An 18,796-nucleotide genomic window follows, 5' to 3' on the forward strand; every position below is an offset into this window, starting at 1 on the left:
TAATGTCTGACACTCACCATTGCTTTCTTGGTTTACTGTGCTGTTTGGAACCATTCTCCGCCTGTGTTTATGCTTTCAATTGTTTTCATAATGCCTCTAGAGCAAGGTATGGCACATGACTAGTTTTCAACCAATCTGTGCAGTAAGGTGCCACGCAGACTCCCAGGCAGATGGTTAAACTATGACCGATAAATAGGAGGAAACGCCCGCCTGTGCCCCCATTTCCTAGTGACGGATAGATCTGATTGCTCCCTCAGGTGTGAACTGATACTTTTCAGACCGCCATGGAGCACTCGTACTGCAGTGACAAATAACTCTCATACCAATTTTTAAATCCAGGGGACGCTGGGTCTTGCATCAATCCATCCACCCTTCTATTCATTCCATATTTGGGCCATTCGATGACGTTCATCTATATACCGAGAGGCAATCCCAGAAACTCCTTGTAGAGCATGGAACTTCAGTGCCTGCGTGTGCCTAACCCCGAAATAGAAGGCCGAGGCTTTTACGCCCTTGGTCTGCATCAAGAAAGCCAGCCAGCCAGCGAATTGGAGAAACACAGGAGGGAATAGAAACGCATGGGGATTATCAATTGGAGAAGCAAAACACATGGTAAATTGGTGAGCAATTCCCAAAGGTTATGAGGCTACCAGAGGGAGCAGGAATTGCACTGACAGGATAATGTGCTATTTATTTATAGAATTTGTATAGCGCTACGTCTGCCAGTAGGCATCTTGGCGCTGAGCAGTACTGGGAGGAAACTACCAAGTGCAAGGTTCAAATTGAAGTCCTTCAGCTCTCGCCTGAAGGACAGATGGTCCTTATTTTTCCGTAATGACAAGGGGAGCGAGTTTCACAATTTAGCTGCCACTATAGAGAAGGCACAACTGCCTCCACGCACAATGTGCCAGAGGGACAACCAACAGACCAGCATGGGAGGAGTGCAGAACCCAGGTCAGGATGGAAGGATTTTTGCTGGAGGTATTCCGTGCCATTCCCATACAAAGCGCGGTAGACCAAACCGATGGACTTGAAAGAGAGACGTTTAGCAACTGGATGCCAGTGTAAACTGCGGAGAATTGGAGTAGCATGGGTATAGCGAGGGGCCAGCATGTTGGCCCAGGCTGCAGAAATCTGAAGAACCTGAAGCTGATGAATAAGGTAGGAGGGCTGACCTAGGTAGAGCATTACAATAGTCTAGCGCAGATGGAACCAACGAGGTATCCACTGGAGCCCTAAATTGAGGAGACAGGAAAGGAAGAACCTTTCTAAAAATTTTAAGCCGTTAATGGCCTTGCTGGCACACTGCGCTAACCAAAGAGACTGCGCCAAGGTGGTACTGATCTTGACTCCAAGTTCTTTTACCACCATGACAGGAGTGGTCAAAGACCAAGAGAGGGAGGCCAGAACTGAGGGGCACACAGGGCAGCTGCTGTGGGAGGGCCGATCACCAACACCTCGGTTTTTCCCTGTTCAGCATTAACCAGTTACTCCTCCAGTCCTCCACGACTGTAACGCACGCTCTTAATCAGAGTGCGGTATCTGGCAAGGAGAGGTCCAGACGAACAGTGATTTGATTATCAGCAGCATATAGATAACGGTGTCCAGTCAAAGGATCTAAAACAAAAGGATCGAATGCAATGGGGTAGAGTCAATAGGACCGAAAAAAGTCGCATGGCTTTTTTTTTTATGTATTTTTTTTATTTTTGGGTTTCCGTATAGGAAACAAGTGGTTTTTAAACCAAAAACGGGGGTTTGTTGCATCCCCCCCCTCCAAAAAGGGAAAAAAATAATTAAACCTTTTTGTTTTCGGTCCTTTTGATTCGATCCTTTGACCTACAACCATAGATAACATAGAAAGCTGTGGGAGACTAGTCTAGCTAGAGGCTGAACATGCCCATTAAACAAAATGGGCCAGATGGCCGACCCCTGGGGAATACCACATAAAAGGGAGGAGGAGGCAGAGTGAAAAGGAAGGGAGAGAAAGCGACAGTGTGGCCAGACAGCAAAGAACAAAACCACGAAAGAACGGCACAAGAGTCCTGCCCGGCAAGGCATGCCAGCAAGACTTGAGTGATTGGACAGTATCAAAGGCGGCAGAGAGACCAAGCAAGATGAGCTTCCATGCCGCTGTGTAGCCTCGCTAGATCATCTATCGCTGAGACAAGCACACCCTCAGTGCCGCGACCAGGGCGAAAGCCAGACTGCAAAGGATCAAAAAGTTATTTTAAAATAAAAAGCACTGAGGCAGGCAACCACAAGGCGCTCTAGCAATTAAGGGAGAAAAGGAAGGAGGATGTAGGCCGATAGTTGGGCAATACAGAAGGGTCTAGGGGCATTCTATTTTTTTAATTATTTTTAATAAGAGGAATGGCAAGCACGTTTTAAGCTTGTTGGAATAAGGCCTGTACTAAAGGAGAACCATCGGATAAGCAGATCTAAGTCTGAGGCCGCCATAATATCCTGAGGGGGAAAAGATTGGGAAGGAGGACACTGGAACGATGACACGGAGGCCTAGTGAGTGAAGATCAACAGATCCCTCAATACTCCAGAGGCACAGGTTGTTTTTTTTGGATGTTTTTGATTTTCTCAACAAAAAAGACATGCCTATAGTCACAAAGTGACTGGGACGGAGCAATGGCCTTGGGGGAGAGATGAGTGATCCAACAATATGGAACAGCTCTCTAGATTTATTAAGTGTGTCTTCCATTCTTTGAGTAAAATAATTGCATTTAGCCTCCCAGACAGTACAATAATAAGAGGAAATTTGACGCAGGAGAAGCTTATTCTCCTGAGCATACGTAGTGCGCCACCTCCGATCTGCTTGGCGCTTCTGGAGACGGGGTGCTCGAAGCTGTTCATTGAGCTATGGTTAAGAGCAACAACGCCTGGGTTTTATCATTTTAAGTGGGGCAAAAGCATCAGCAGTGCAAAGGCACACCTGCGAGATAGTCTAGATCCAGAGTGGGATAGCCTTTAAACGAAGCGATTTAACTGAACTACAGTGTTGACTTTGCAGATAGTGTGCCAATTACGGCAAGCTGCAGGTAAGACTGTTTTAACTGGAGCTGTCGGGGGAATTTCCATTCAAAAGGGATCAAAAAAGATTAGGCGGGTGGGGGGGAGACACTAATAAAAAAACTCAAACGAAAATCAAATCCAACGTGTTGCCTAACCTATTGGTAGAGCCAGCAACCAGCTGAGGGAGGGCAAGGTCCGTCATGGCCGAGATGGTGCTTAGCCACCATGTCAGCATGGTCATTAGGTTGAAAATTAAAGTCACCGAATACCAAAAGGTTAGCATAATGGAACTGAAGATCAGAGACAAACTCAACAACCGATTCGTAGAACTTCGGATCAAGCCCAGGAGGACGATAAATAAGTAAAACCTGCATAGACGAGTTAGGAGCAAGAAAGGGGCTGTATGAAGTGTCTCCATTTTAAAATTAAAACATAAAGCTAATACAGTACCCATAAACCTAGAGTTGAATACACTAGCATCCCCCACCACCTGTGTACAGCATCCCGGTCAATACGTGGTATGCTGAAAGCCACTGGGTGCAGTTGAACCACTGCAGGACTGTAGGTATCTCCTAGCCACATCTATGTAATACACCACAAAATCATGGTCCGGTTCATGTCCAAGATCACGAAATTCAGCAATGTGCCACCATAGAGCAAGCATTTAACAAAGAATGTTTAAGAATATCATGGGCTGGCATAGCAGGGGGGTGTAGGATACATCCCTCCATGTACAAAGCCAATGGGAAACTTGATATTCGATGGTGCGAGTTCCATTAACGCCCCCCGCTTCCTTTGCCATATATCAGCCGGAATCGGCTTAGACCTAGAGTCCTGGCCCTGCAGCACGTCCGCATCCCGGAGCCCACAGACGTGCTTGGCTTGCGGGCACCTTTGGCACGCTGCATTCGTAACCAGTCCTGCACATCTGCTGCGCATTTGCTCCCCCCAGCAGATATGTGCCTGATATCACGTGGTGAAGTGACGTGGCAATAGCAAAGGAAACACTTATCGTTAAATATTAGGTAAGAGATGCAGCAAGGTAGGCTAAGTGTTTAAATAAAGTACATGCACAGCAACGTTGGTGCAAATACGGGGCATATAATGTGGAGAAACCAAACAATAGAGATGCATCAGAGCTGTCTGAAGGCTCTGACTCAACTGATGGGAAAAACCAACACCCCAGGAAGGAAATGGAGAAATAAACCTACATATGGTGAGAAAAGTGAGAGAGCAAGGAGGGCACTTTCTTGCAAGCTTTGACATATACAGCATCTCTGTATGTCATATCCTGACAGGATTCAGCCCACAAAGGAGAACAAAAGCCTTTTCAATGTACAAGAGCGGAAGGTGGACCCCTGGCTCTTAGGTAATAACCTCAGCATATCAACTATAAGGGGAGAATAATTGATTGTAAGAGGTTAGTAGTACCCCGATTGGAGGATGAAGGTACTCCTTATAAGGTATCCCTTATGCCAAAAGGGACAAAATAAATATTTGCTGGTAAGGGTTTTTGGCAAGATGGAGCTGAATAAGGCGATTCACAGCCCAGTGGCTTAGTTTATAGAACCCAAGTAACCAAAGAAACCAAGAAGTGTGCTGGATTGCACATCTTTTTAGATGGTGATTGAACCGAAGAAGCAAGGTCCTATAAAGTAGACTTTGCAACTTTTTTTGTTTTTGTTTCCCACCCCGATTTTAATCAGTTATTCCCTCTTTCGTTTCTTTTTAGAGCCTTCAACATCTCAACCTAGTGACCTTTTAATAGTTAGTCATAGAGCTACAGTCTATCCTGGATGTTCTGGTGCTCCATCACACTGAGATTTTGAGAGTGAACTGCGTGTTGGCACAGAAATAGTGTTCTTTATAACGCACCCATTCAATTTTGCTAAGGACTGGGAACCTGTTCGTATTCGTTTTACTTTCTTTGCTTGTAAAATATGTAATCAAGATGTAACCAAGACAATTTAACAATATTCTTTGGAAGAAGGGTACCTGACAAAAAATGGCTTCCGTGGGTTGGAGAAACTACATTTATAATGAATTCAGTGTGATTTCTTTTTTTTTTTTTTTTTAGATCTTGTTTTATAGTGACATTGACTGACTAATTTTGTATTTGTTCCCAAGGTTTTTGAGTGTTACGAATTATGAAATAGCCTGATTCAAATTAAATGTTTGGCCAATTTGTTAAGGTCTCTTCTGTATGTTCAGCAGTACTTTGACATGACTGAAAATTGACATGAGGGAACATATGCCCTTTAAAGAGGACATGCATCGATTCCAATCTTTTTCTTCTTGATGCATTGCGAGTAATTAACTTGCACAATAGTAGCAAAATATTTCATTTGGGAATGCAATGAGCAGAAAATATTCAGATGCCATCATCTTGGTGACTTGACAATAGTACCTCATGCAGTCAAAAGAAGTTGGCTAATCCTGTCACAGGCTACACAGAGTGCACACACTGGACTGTCCTTAACATTTTTGTATATGTAATGCATGCATTTGGAGACGCAATTTGATATGAGTGAATGTCTTCTTTGTCTTATGTCAAGATTTCATCAAGGTGCCGACTGATTCTGATGCTAAAGTCCAAGTGCTAGGAAACCTTGCATTTTGCTGTATGAGATGCTCGCATTACATTAAAAAGGCTTGGTTGTGTGCCCTCTTAGCACTGTACTTAAAGTGGACTTTGTTCAATTTATTTACCTTACTTTCTTATCCCATTTTCTTTTTAAGGCTCTGCCATCGTCAATGGTGATCGTAGCGGTCTACTGTCCTGTGGTGGCTGCTGTCTTCATCGTTCTGAAGATGGTGAATTACCGCTTGCACGCGGCCCTGGATGAAGGGGAAATTGTTTTGCTGAGCAGCAGTCAACTTGCAGAGGGTGGGGCCAAAACAGAGCGAAGCGATGGGTCAACTAGGCGAGAGGACAGCAATGGGCCGAGGTGAGATGACCGATTATCCCTTGCAAGATCTTTGTCAATATGTTTAGATGGGCTTGGAGAAAAGTGGTTGTGGGGTAAAATAACTGTTTTACGCATGCTAAAACCTCTGATTGTACCACATCAGAAATGTAATTCCTGCCTTTCTTTTACAAAAATGTGTACTCTTTTCAAATTAAGGCATCTTGAAGACTGTGAGGCCCTCTAGTAATGTACTTCATCTTGTACAAAAAAAATCCCAGGGCTGTTTAGGAAACCTAGGAACCAGTGCATAAACTTGGAGCAAAACCAATCTGCACACACATCGTGCCTTAATCTTCACTAAACCATGCGCACTACCTGAGCGCTATGCCTGTCTTACCCTCAAATTGTATCACTGAGTACCAAACCTACACCTATTTTGCTCAAATCCTTTTATCCATGCAGCAACCATATCCAATTGCATCAATGCTGAAGTATTGCACAACAGCGGGAAATGTCACTTCAACCAGTGTCTCATGATTTGCAGTTGTCGTTGGAATAGCAGAAACTGTTTGCCTCTGGGAGCATAGTTTATTTATCACTTAGAGAATAATCAATGGTATGTGTAGCTGGATATCTGATGCCATCAAAAAGATGATCCTTTGCCAATATTAGACCATCAAAGGTAAAGCCTTATGGGTGGAATAAGTTGGCATCCTTGCAATCATGTTTGAGACTGGTCTTTCCAATGGTGTGAACTTATTGATCCTCTCAATGTTAGCTAAAAATCATACGATGCACAGAAATGAGCGGTTGGTGCAAAGACCCTCTGTATTCAAGTCCAATTTGAACCAAAATGAAACCAAAATTGTTCTCCCTGATTTTTGTCCCCATCGATGCTTCATTTCAGCCAGCTCCTCTGTCCTGAATGTGGTCTTAAAACATTTATATAATGTGGGCAGCCACAGGTTGAATTGGAGATTTAGAAGCAGTGTTTATTAATTGCCCATCAGAAGTCGACCACTTCGATGGCCAAATCTGCTTCCCGAGGCACTTAATAAAATAATAATTTGCTAGTCCGATCTTTTCTTTCACCCCATCCAATTGCTTGAAGTCATTATTTTCGGACAAGCGTCCAATTAACCATGAAGAATCCCTCCCTCAGTGATATGGCCAATTTATCCAGAAAAGCAATTGTGAAAAATCAAGCAATAAGTCCCAGCATGCAATGGGGGAAAGGCAGAACTGGTTCAACAAGTCCTGCATGACAGGAGGCCACTTGTTAGCTCTTTCCTAAAATATGCGGTTTACCTAGCAAAATCACCTCACAAATACAATAAAAAAATTCTGTAAGGGCCATCCCACCACCCGAGCTTGTCACTGAAGTATTCCAAATCTGACATCTTGCCATGATCAATGACTAAATGGAACTCTGCAACTTCTTAACATCTTAGGCCGAGATCAGCAACCCAAATCTACCATGGATCTCTCTTCACACCATTGTCCCTCCCAAATATTCTCAAAACAAATGGATTAAAACGGGCTCTTGGGTGGTTCTTCTTTAGTATGTATTATACAGATGTATGCACTAAATAAATTGGCACACTTCACCCCCAACCTACCCCGTCCCAACACTTTCAAATTAAGGACAATAAAACACACATCACAGAAAATCTAGGAACCTCACCCAAATGTTCTCATACAGTTTGGATTTCATTTGTTGTCTAAAGAGCACTCTTTTCATAAGGTTCTTCTTGGTGTTAAGAAAAAATCCTCTGGAAACATCTTGTGAAAACTAGCCCAGTCATGTCTAAAAGTGACCCCAGATATTGCATCATATTTTGTGGCTCAAAGGATACGAAGCCCAATATGTCCCAATGCATGTGCTTTCACTAGATAATGGACTTTTGTGAAGAATTCAGGGAATTTGTCCCTCCCCCCCCCCCAAGGGGGAAGTCGCTCACTTTGGGAGTAGGGAGGCGTGCCCGCTACGCAACATCCCCTCTAGAGGTCAGGGCAAGCGGGAAGCCATTGGGGTTGATTAAATAATCCCCTCCTCTCCGTGGACCAGGAATGCACAGGATAGGGTTTCATCCCACTTTCCTTCACTTCAAACTCCCCCAATGTTGGTTGGCTATATGGAAATTGAACATGACCATCTGGTACAAAGCCCCTTTAAAGTAGATGGCTTGGTTTCTGACCTATTTGTTTTTGCCTATTGATGAAGACCATGGCCAATGGAATCTTCTCTTCCAGTCAAGACAGGAACCTAAATATAGCCTGATGGCAACCAAGAATTAGGGAATCGGCTGGAGAGCGATAAACACCAGCACGCGCAGATTCAGAGGAGGGAGTTGCTCCCACACAGGAGGAGTTAAGAGCCACAAAGCTGGCATGGTTTGGTGGAGACCTAAGGCAGCTGTAGAGCGCTGCTGCATCAACAAAGGTGGAGACCCCAACAGACCGCTGAGGAAGGAAGCAGAACCAATAGAAACGGGGCATGCGCATGGTCTTGTCCTGCGAAGCCCAGACAAAGGAAGAAGCAACTCAGAACAGCCGACCATGTGGACCAAAGTAAAGACAAGGACTAGGATCTGCATGGGCCAGAGAGTTTGCCTCCACTACAGAGCAGAGCGACTGTAGAGCAGGTATGCAGCAGCATTCTAGGAGCAGCTGGAGGGTGGCGAGGCTGCAACTGAGCCCACGCTGGGCTGAGAATACGAATACCCCAGGAGGGGGAGAGGGAACCAAGGAACCAAATTGGGCAGCGCTGGCTCATAGCCCACACAGGGCTTACAACCTGAATACCCTGGGTGAGGGGGTGATGGAAGCCATAGAACAAGCTGGGCTAAAGAAGCCCGAACCCAACGCAGGCCTGAGAATTTTGAATACCCTGCTAGGCGGTGAGCGAAGCAAACGGACAAACCAGGCTGAGCAGGCCCAGAGCCCTCAGTTGGCTAACGACCAAAATACCCCAGGAGGGGGTGAGCGAAGTAACAAACCAAGCAGGGCTGAGCAGGCCCGTAACCCAGTCTGGGTTGAGAATACAAATACCCCAGGAGGGGGAGGAGAAAAATAATGACCACAGGAGGGCTGAGAAGTCCTATAGACCACCCGTGGCTGAGAAACTGAGTACCTCACAAGGGGGTGAAAGCAGGGAGAAATCAGATGTAGCGGAACAGACTTGGAGCCTACAATAGACTAAGACTCTGAACCACCCAGGAGGAACGATGAGTGAACTTTGTTTTTGCTGCTATTGCAGACATCCAGGTCAAGAGGACACATCCCAGGAGAAGGTATAAGCCAGAGTCTGTTTGGACTATCGGGCGAGGCCATTATCTGAACCAAAAGAACAGTTGAGACGTTTTGTTGGAAGCACTCTACGAAATCAAGAGCTGGAACGGAACTCTTTGGTCTGGGGGGGGGGTCGGATTTCAGAAAACCAGACACCGCAAAGGGGGAGTAATCCTATGTGAAGTTGACGCTTAGGTTATATCTCTTCCTCGACCTGCTGTTAGGGCAGATAGGTTACCATGGATTTGGATGGAGGACACCGTTTATTTGTGAGAGATCCTAGCGAGCACAGAGTTAGTTGTTTTCTATTATAGGGGAATCCATCATAGAGATGGGTATTAGAAGAGGTTTTTTTCGGAAACTATCTGAACAAAACATGTTCTCTTGTCTGTCTCCTCCTATGTCTGACTTTCCACACCTTGTGTCCAGAAAGAGCGGCACAAATTCTATGGGAGCCTACCTTCTGTTAAAGACTAACAGAATATTGTCTGGATCACCTCACCACCAACCATATAATAGATGGCCAATAATAGAGCCTGAAGCCCTATAGAAATGTCAAATAGTGTGAAGTCTTGTACCCTTGAGCATCCCAAAGTATCCAAATTGCTCCCTATTTACCACCATTGTAGCCCTAGAGCTATGATCTAATATTTGACTTGTTGTGTGAAACCTTTCACAAACCTAAACCAGTGCTGGATGATACTTTGATACGAACAGTGCACCCTGTACAAGGCCCTCCAACTACTGTGATGAATCCTACAGACTAGTCCCTTAACCCCTGCCTAAAGTCTCCTCCCAGGTGGCCAGGTAATAGCAGGTGCTTTCTGATCCAGATCTTGGGGTTGGTGTTGTGCGGGCGGATCACCTGGGAGGAGAAGGGGCCTAGGGTAATGAGAGGACTCCATGGTGGCGAGACACAGTATTTGCCTTCCTTTAAGGAGGACATATCCTCAATGACACGTATGTAATGGCTTGTTGTCATAACAATGTTCCTGTTCAACAAGTTTAATGTGGGTAAAAACAATCAAACATCCTTAGGCATTGAGAGAGAAATAAGATCCTTTTTTTAAAACCTGGAAACTTATAAAGCTAGAAGCTCCCCTAACTCCCAAAGTTGCAGTGAAAGGAATGTCTGTAAATAACAATTCAGCCTCTAAAGAACTTTATTCCTCTATTCAATCCAGTCTTGTGATGGATCCCTATGATATTCCTTCAAAGGGAATAGAAATGAGTTTGAGATCGAAACTCAAGTGCGAAAAACGGACTTCGTCTTTTGGTACTTCAAGTCCCCATGTACTGGGACGAAGAAGAGTGCTAAAGAGGAACAAAACTGCAGGAGTGGTCTGCTTGTTAATGATCCACACCTTACAGAGACTGATGCTTAAAAGGCCCCCTCAGGTGCAGTGCATTGGTGAGCAGGCAGAGCAGAAGCAGCAGAACCTGGAGGAGGGAAATGATGTCGGGACCAGTGTTGCGCAGAGAACAGTAGCCAGTCCTGAGAGGGTGTTTGCCTGCAGCTGCCTTAATTGCAGCGGTCGCGCAGCTGGAAGCATGAAAGAGGGAAGCTTACCCTTTTGAAGGCCGGTTTTGCAGATGCTGCACATCCGGAAGCGAAATTGTGGCAAGCTATATTCCTCATGAGGTGGTCTCTGGTGGCTGGCGAGCTCCAGAGAGCCTCCGGAGCGAAGGAAGTTCCAAGTGGCGTGAACCTAAAGTTGCAGCTTGCCCGGTCGCGAGGGGACACTGTAACAGAGTACTTGTGAGCAATGAGGGAATATGACACGCACGCCTTACCCGGTGAGTTGACGAGCAGATAGTGACCCTGGAGTGCTTCGAGACTGCTCACATGCTCGATGCAGGCATTTCCAGAGTAGAAAACACTTGCGTGAAAGTGAAAACAAAGGCAATTTAGACTACCGAACTATAAGAAACCAGAGACAACAATATTTTTGAAAGCCAAATGACTATCTTTGAGCATTAGTTTGAGAGCCCAGCGACAAGATGGGGTAATACTGTTAAAACCTAATGCAGACAACCATTGCCCAAGCCAAAATAAAGCAAGATTGCAGCAATTTAGAACCAACAGATATTGCCAAAGGCAGGAGGGGACTAATGGAAGTTCCAATGGTTGTAAAGTATATTGTCAATTTTTGAAGAAGAATATAACAGCTGGTGTAAACCCACATTGCCAAAGCCAAGGAAGAAGCAGAATTAAACCATATCCTTGTCAGTGTTTGTTTGATAACGCAGTGGGGAAACAAGAGTGGCAAGAAGCCTGCCCTTCTGGAAAGGGTTATTCATAAAGATAGGAGCATAATTTGCAGAGGTGTTGAAAAGTGTGAAAGAATACTAAAGAACACCATTGTGAATCTGGCTTTCTCTGAAGCATTGGTTAAAGTCTGATGTGTAAATTAATGAACACTGCAACGCTGTTGGAAGTTCAACTTTACCACAGTGGCACCTGTTTGTGAATTATTGTTCGGGCAAAGAGTATACCTGATCAGTGAACTTTTGAAATAGGCCTGGCATGGGAGTAAACGAGGTAGAAGTTGATGAACTGCTGTGAAGTAGTGTTGATAACTTGTGACACTTTCTTTGCTGAAGAAAGAACTGTATAAAACTGCTGCAGAAGTGGTATGCATATCTTCATAAATAAGTTGCGGCAAAGCATCCTGACCAAGACAATTTATGTTGCTGCTAATGAACTAAGGGAACTATTCTTTATGTGAAGAAGACAAGTTTGAATCTAACTATTGCAAGAGGAAAAACACTCGAGTTTTGGAACTTTCTGTTGTCAAGTTGAAGGTACAATGTTTTGTGTTTTTTTTTTTTTGTACCTGTGGAGCAAGTCCGGCTTGAATCTGGGGCAGGTGAATTCACCCAGATTTTAAGGAGAGACTGTTCTTCTATTGTGAATTTAATTGTGATTCTAACGTTTTGCTACCTTTTTTTTTAATTGCTGTGCATTACCTTCCTGAGTTACTGTATGTATAAGTGCGAGGGACCAATATCCTTTAAGGGGTTTCCTTTAGTTTGTTAGGCAGTGAAATCCTCAGAGTAGGGATAGTGAGGAGTTTATCCAACCTTTTAATTTAATAAAATGGCATCTTTTGAATACCCTTCACAAAGTTGTCCGCCTCACAGTTCGGACTCCTCCCACTACCTTGAGAAGTGCCAATGTCAGGCTTCGGTGCCCGCTCCAACCCAGGCAGCGGACCTGGCAGGTTCTGTGGCATATCTGCCCTCTGTTGGGCCCTACTACATTTCCAGGGTCGTATGTGGGACGGTACGCCTGTGCAGACGCCATAATGTTCTGATAGCTAACAGCGCACTAACATGAGAGTGGAACTTCCTGTTTGCTGTTTTCTGGACCAGCTTTCTTCTTTATCAGCTACTTAAATTCTCCCTCTGTTTTTGTGGTTGTGAGCCTGGATTTTGCTTGCACAAACTGCTTTGGATCTCCCTTGGTTTTGTCACTGCGGTTACCAGATCTTCCTATGGTTGGTGTATTTTTTTTAGCTGAGTAAAATATAGTTGAAATATAAACCAGATTTTATTAATCCCTAGTACTGAAACCTAGTCATTACTGCAAATTCAGATATATGTGTACCTTAAAGTTCCTCTTCAGATCACACAGTAACATGGGTTCTCCTTCACTGGGGCCATTGATCCAAAGACATCCACGGTGGTGTGGTTGAGCACAGGAGACGGTCTCCTCTCTGATTCCTAGTTTTTGCTGGGCTGTTCTTTTCACTTTTTTTGATCGAATGTGCCTGTTTTTAGGGAGTAAATGTGGTTAGTATAGCCCTTATTGGTAGGGTGGACAACATTTTCCAAAATTCGAGGGGGCAGTGGGAGATACGGTTCTTTGAGATAGTCAAAGGGATACTTACAATGAAATGTACATGCTTGTTGCTGTGATGTAATTGAATATTTCCTTAAAAAAATTATTCAATACGAAAAATGAAGATTGGGCAAATTCAGGAATATTTTATGATGCTGATGGGCAACATAACCACATTCAGTAATGTGATGAAGGGCCTTGACCAGAGGAGAAAATAAAGCTCCATGGAGTCTGTTGTCCCGGTCTATGGCCAGATGTCTGGGTCTGTCAAGCTAAGAAAAAGGGTTGGAGCAGAAAACCAAGGTTGTTCTTGGGCAAGCCGAATATGATCTAGGATGTTGCTGTGTTGCTTAGTTCAGAATCTATGCCTGAGAGAAACCTCTATTCTGCCAGAGGTTTGCCCAGAACAGAATCTGGAGAAGGTCAAAGATGTTATGTTTTATGTTTATTATAATGCGCGAGAGTACCCAAGGGTATCAGGGCGCAGCATTTACAAGACTTTTTGAAGCTTAGTTGCAGTCATCATAAAATATACATACAGACAATGAGGTAAACCAATGTTATATACAAAGCAGCAGTGAGTCAGATAGGAATTATATACATGTAAACAGGTAGGCACACGTGGTTAGTGTGTGCAGGTAGCGTGGCATTTAGGAATCCTAGTGGGCCTCCGATTGCAGCCATGAGACTACCTTGGAACGGAAGTTCTGGTAGGGCAAGTCCATTCTGAGGTTTGGAGGCAAGGAGTTCCACAGTTTGGCTGCTTTCACCGGGAAGCTGTTTCCTCCTATGGTGGCACGTTTGTAGTTGGGGACGGATAGGCAGTCTTTATATGCTGTTCTAACGGATCTTAGAGAGGATTGTCTGTGGAATCTATTGATCAGGTATGTTGGGGCAGCATTGTCAAGAGATTTGTGGGTGAGTGATGCTGTTTTTAAAATAATTTTATCTTTAGTGGAGAGCCAGTTGTTCTGTTGGCTGATTACTGTGATATGTTCTCTTCTAGAGATGCCCAAGGCTGCTCTGAGAGCGTTGTTCTGGAGGGTTTGTATCTTGCTGGTGGTGGCCTTGGACGATCCCAGGTAGAGGGCGTTGCAGTAGTCGAGGCGGGACAGTATGAGGGCTCTAGCGAGTGTAAGGCAACTAGTGTCTGACAGAAATGATTTGGCTGCTCGGATTAATTTGCATGTGTATGCCGTGGAGGATGCTAGGGAGCTCACTTGTCTTTTGAAGGAAAAGTTGGAATCCAAGTAGAATCCCAATGTTTTGACCTCCTGTCCAACTGTGATGTTGTTCCCGTCAATCATATAAAAGAATTGTAGGCCGGGCCCAGTTTCCTTAGGCTGGACGTGGTACCTAGGATGATGAGCTCTGTTTTATCATTCAGGCATAGTCCATGAGTGGCCATCCATGCCTGGATGATGATCTATACCCTTTTTAGCAAGGCTAAATCCTTTCCATAATCTCCAGAAAGCAGGAGGAGGATCTGGGTATCATCTGCATAGTTGGTGTAGGTGATACCGTGATGATCCAAATTATCGAAAAGGGGCTTGGTAAATATGCTATACATTGTGGGGGAGTCAGAGGAGCCTTGTGGTACCCCACAGGTGATCGGTACAGGGTCTGCTGCATTAGTGGGAGAGAAGACCCTCATGGTTCTGCCATTAAGGAATGATGTGATCCAGGTGATGGCCTCAGTAGAGAAGTGCGCTGAAGAGTGGAGGTGTGTACATGGGACAGAGTGATCGACCAAATCGAAAGCTGCAGATAAGTCGAGGAGGAGGAGTAGGGCAGCTTGTCCCATGTCTGAGCGTGTCGATCTGGGCTTTTAAGTCAATGAGTGCGGTTTCAGTCCCGTGTTGAGGCCCGAACCCTGATTGTCTGGATCCTAAGAGGTGGTGATCTATCTTCCAAGTGCTTCTGTATTTGTACATAGGCAACCTTGTCCAAGATTTTTAGTAGGAAGGGAACGGTTGTTATGGGTCGGTAATTTGTGGGTGTTGCTGAGTCAAGTGTAGGTTTTTTCAGTAGTGGACGTACCCAAGATTGTTTTAAATTGGTGGGGATGGAGCCAGTGGCGAAGGAGGCGTTGATCAGTTTTGTAATGAAAGGGGAGAAGTCACGGGCAGCGTCTTTCATAAGCTGTGCTGGGCACAGGTCTCCCTGGCAATTGGATGGTTTCAAGGACAGGATGCTTTTTTCAACTTCAAGTGTGTTGACTTTGGAGAACTTGAAGCGGGTGATATCTGTGGGCGTGAGCTTGTCCGGAATTTTCGGAGGGAGAGTGACATTGAGGGAGGTTTTTTTGCTCCATGTAGACTCCATGGGAGAAATGTCCAATGCTGACAGAAAGCATGGAAGATGTTCATAAATATTTGTGATGTCATTGGTGGTGACCTGCCACAGTATATAATTTGTCATTGAATTGGTAGAAGAATCTCAAATGCACCATGGTGCTTGACAAATCTGATTATAAACCCCCAATTATGGGATTATTTAATTAATAATAAATATAATTTCTCATTTATAATGCGCTAAGTACCAGGAGTGGTTTCTAAGCGTGGGATCGGGATTCAAGCTTTGTGTTGCGCTGTTGTTTTGCTTCCAAGACAAATGCGTTACCCCAGAGTTATCCTTCTCTCCAGATCTACAGCTACCTTGCCACTGATTTTTCCACTTTTCTTTCTTCAAATATTTTAACCCCCACGGACTCCGCCTGTTTTTATTTTTATTTTTTTAATGTTTTACTTTATGCTGGGCCCACAGACTCTACATTTTCCTTCCTTGGAGAAACTGGCTGAAGGTTAGCCTGTTCATCAAACTATTCCACTTGAAGTAGATCTAACACCTTTTCGATTGGGACCCCAATTGTTTTACCAAACATTAGAATATATGCATAAACTCTAATTGAGTGAAAACTACTGGACTCCCACCGATACCCCCTGAAACAGGTATGCATAGAAATTATCGAAATGAAAACGAACGGAGAACTGACAGCATCTTTTGACTGTTTTTTTTTTTGTTTTTTTTTTTTTTTAATCGATAATTTGGGAAGTTTTTCTAAAATATAGCTGTGGGTTATGGTAATAGTTGGGGTGCGGGTGGGGGGTGGTCTCCCCCGCATTAATAGAAAAAGGATGCAGTAATTTCTCTATTCGATCTTATCATGGACATCCCCTGAAACACTATTTTGAAATATTTAGTAAAGAACCGCTTGCAGTGCTCCAGATAAAATGTGGAAGTCTAGTATTTTACTCACTATTTTTTTTTTTTTTAAGTTTGGATTAAAAAGATTTTTAGGGAGTAAAAATGTATTCCCAACAGGAGTATTTTATGAGCGAGTAAAAATGTTTTAACGAGAAAACAGTGTTTTTGTAATTTTCTTTGCACCTAGTTATTCATACAAATTAAGAGATGCACGTTTACGTCTTCCGATCAGTCAGTTATAATAGTTTCTTCCTTTGGTACTAAGTGCACTACTGGTCCAAACCTATCCATATAGCTGGGTGAGTGAAAGCAAGGGCACAAGGCCCTATGTGCACATTTCCAATGTTTTGTTGGGAGTACTTTTATGCCCTATTTTTATTTTTGGGGAGTAAAAGTAGCCGGTACACTCCTTACATGTAGGGCTGACTTAAGGGTTTTCTGCTGTAAACCTAACACGTCGGCTGTCAGAAAAATCAGACCATGATCGGCCAAAATAAAAGCAAAATCGTCCCACATATTCTATAAACTGCAGTGAAGGACAAAAGTGTATAATCCTAGTTAGAATTAATGATGCATGCCTGAAGATTCGATATGCGAGTGCTCTTCGTGTATGCGCTTCTACAGAGGCAGATGCTGAGCCACAATTTGTTTTCCCTGGATTTCATAGCGTGAATTATGAGTTCAATCAGATCTAAAACATTGCAAGTTCATGTGTATTAGCTGTCTGTTATTTCTGACATCTCTGTACGCGGGGGGGGGGGGGGGATGCAGGTGGAAGAGTCATCTGTTCTCACCATATGAAACTCGTACTCCAAAAAGGAGCACACACTGGGCAAGAAACGGTGTTTATTACAGCTGGGCGAACACACATAAAACAGAACAGAGGACTGGAACTTGTTGATAAGAGTTGACATCGGTGCATACAGTGAACTTTGGTTGTATATTCCGAATACAATGGTAAAGGCATTAGACAGTTACAGCTTGTATGTATGTTCCACCGTTCCCAAGAAATTAATTGGCTATGCTGCATTATTTCCTTAGAGTGAACATATCTTATAATAGTTTGATATGAATGTTTATATAGCGCCTATACACAATGTGTTTCAAAGCGCTCCACAGCAAGGAAGGGAACAAGGGGGAAACAACATTCTTACATGTCATGAACAAGAAGAATGTGAAATTAACTATCGTACTCTGCCTGGCGACGTTTCAGATGGTGTACACACTTAGGAAGGAAATGGGAACAGGCAGGCAACTACCGTCATAGGCATGATGACATTTCTGATAGAGCCGAGAGTTACAAGAGGTGCAGGGAGGAGAAAGGCGGGAGAGGAACAAAACAAGCGACTATTGTAGTAGGCCTGACGACATTTCAGAAACTGCTGGAGAGGGAGGGGGGACAAGTAAGGAAGGAGAGGAACACTTGTTACTGTCATACTAGGGCCAGGGACAATTCTGATAGAGTAAGTACAAGGAGAAAAGTAAGGAAGGGGGGAGAGGAGAAGAGAACAGAATAAGATTGTGAAAAAGAACAGAGAAGCAGAGGGGTGAGCAAATACAGTTGCAGAGGTCAGTAAAACACAATATTGCAAGGGAACAGAAAATGTAGGCAAGGATTCACGGTGACGATGGGCAGAGCATGATTCAGGGGCAACAGAGTACGAGATCCAGGGGAGGTACAGCATGAGAGTTGAGGGGGGTTAAGCACCAAGAGTCAATGTGTCCAAAAGCCAAATCCAAGCGTTAGGTCGTTGATGGTGAACCCTTAGTGAATCAAGACAAATCCTGCAATGTATGGGAGTGGGGTGCGGGGGGGGGACTAGAGAGGTTTGGGGGGCTCAGACTTCATGGGGGTCCAGCTGGCGGTTGGGGGGCACAAAAACATCACGGGGGAGCAGAGCAGAGGGGGTTGAGGGCACAGACTCATTATGGGGACCAGAGGTGGGGGCATGACATCACAGGGGACCAGGGGGGGCACACAGGGAATCCAAGGGTTGGAGGGGGGGGGGCACACGGACATCACGGGGGACCAGAGGGGGCAGACTAAAGCCTGCCGGTCCGCAATAGGCTGCTTAGTCAGAAGAAACCGCCAATGAGCAGCTCACCACCTGGGCACAACCTCCTGGAGAGGGGAGGCGGCCATCTTGTAGTTCCACGGGCCGGCCCACAGGAAGGGAGAAAAATCCCCCCAAGGGCCCCAGGGAGGACCTCTGGCCGGGAGGCAATGTGGCCTAGCAGAAATCTTGGTGGAGATGGGAATGGGCTTTTTAAACCCATTAAAAAAATCAAATTTGGTGTTTTTTTTTTCCTCCCTGATTTTCTTTTTTTTTTCTTCAATATTGCAGACAAGGTGGGTAGGCGCTGCACAATGGTAAGGTAGGTGCCTTACCTCAGTGCAGGACGCAGATCCCCAAGCACAGCCTCCAGGTGTGCATCGTGCTGCAAAGGGAGCGGGTGATGAGGCTCCGATGTCAGTGAAGAAAGCGACCGAGGGAGGGGGCCCAGGAAGTGAGACTTTGGAGTG

At 44.6% G+C, this 18,796-nt stretch overlaps 1 protein-coding gene across 5 annotated transcripts in view; it reads left to right on the forward strand.

The window, feature by feature from the left end:
* PCNX1 (pecanex 1) overlaps positions 1–18,796 on the forward strand; it is a 1,666,514-nt gene that overhangs the window by 60,459 nt on the left and 1,587,259 nt on the right. For all 5 annotated transcript variants that reach the window (XM_069638600.1, XM_069638595.1, XM_069638598.1 and 2 more), the window contains exon 2: positions 5,761–5,969. In XM_069638600.1, the coding sequence (XP_069494701.1) occupies positions 5,761–5,969 (209 nt within the window). The remainder of the gene's footprint in view (positions 1–5,760; positions 5,970–18,796) is intronic.

The sequence above is a fragment of the Ambystoma mexicanum genome, chromosome 14, assembly GCF_040938575.1.
Source record: "Ambystoma mexicanum isolate Mex_15411 chromosome 14, UKY_AmexF1_1, whole genome shotgun sequence".
Taxonomy (NCBI): Eukaryota; Metazoa; Chordata; class Amphibia; order Caudata; family Ambystomatidae; genus Ambystoma; species Ambystoma mexicanum.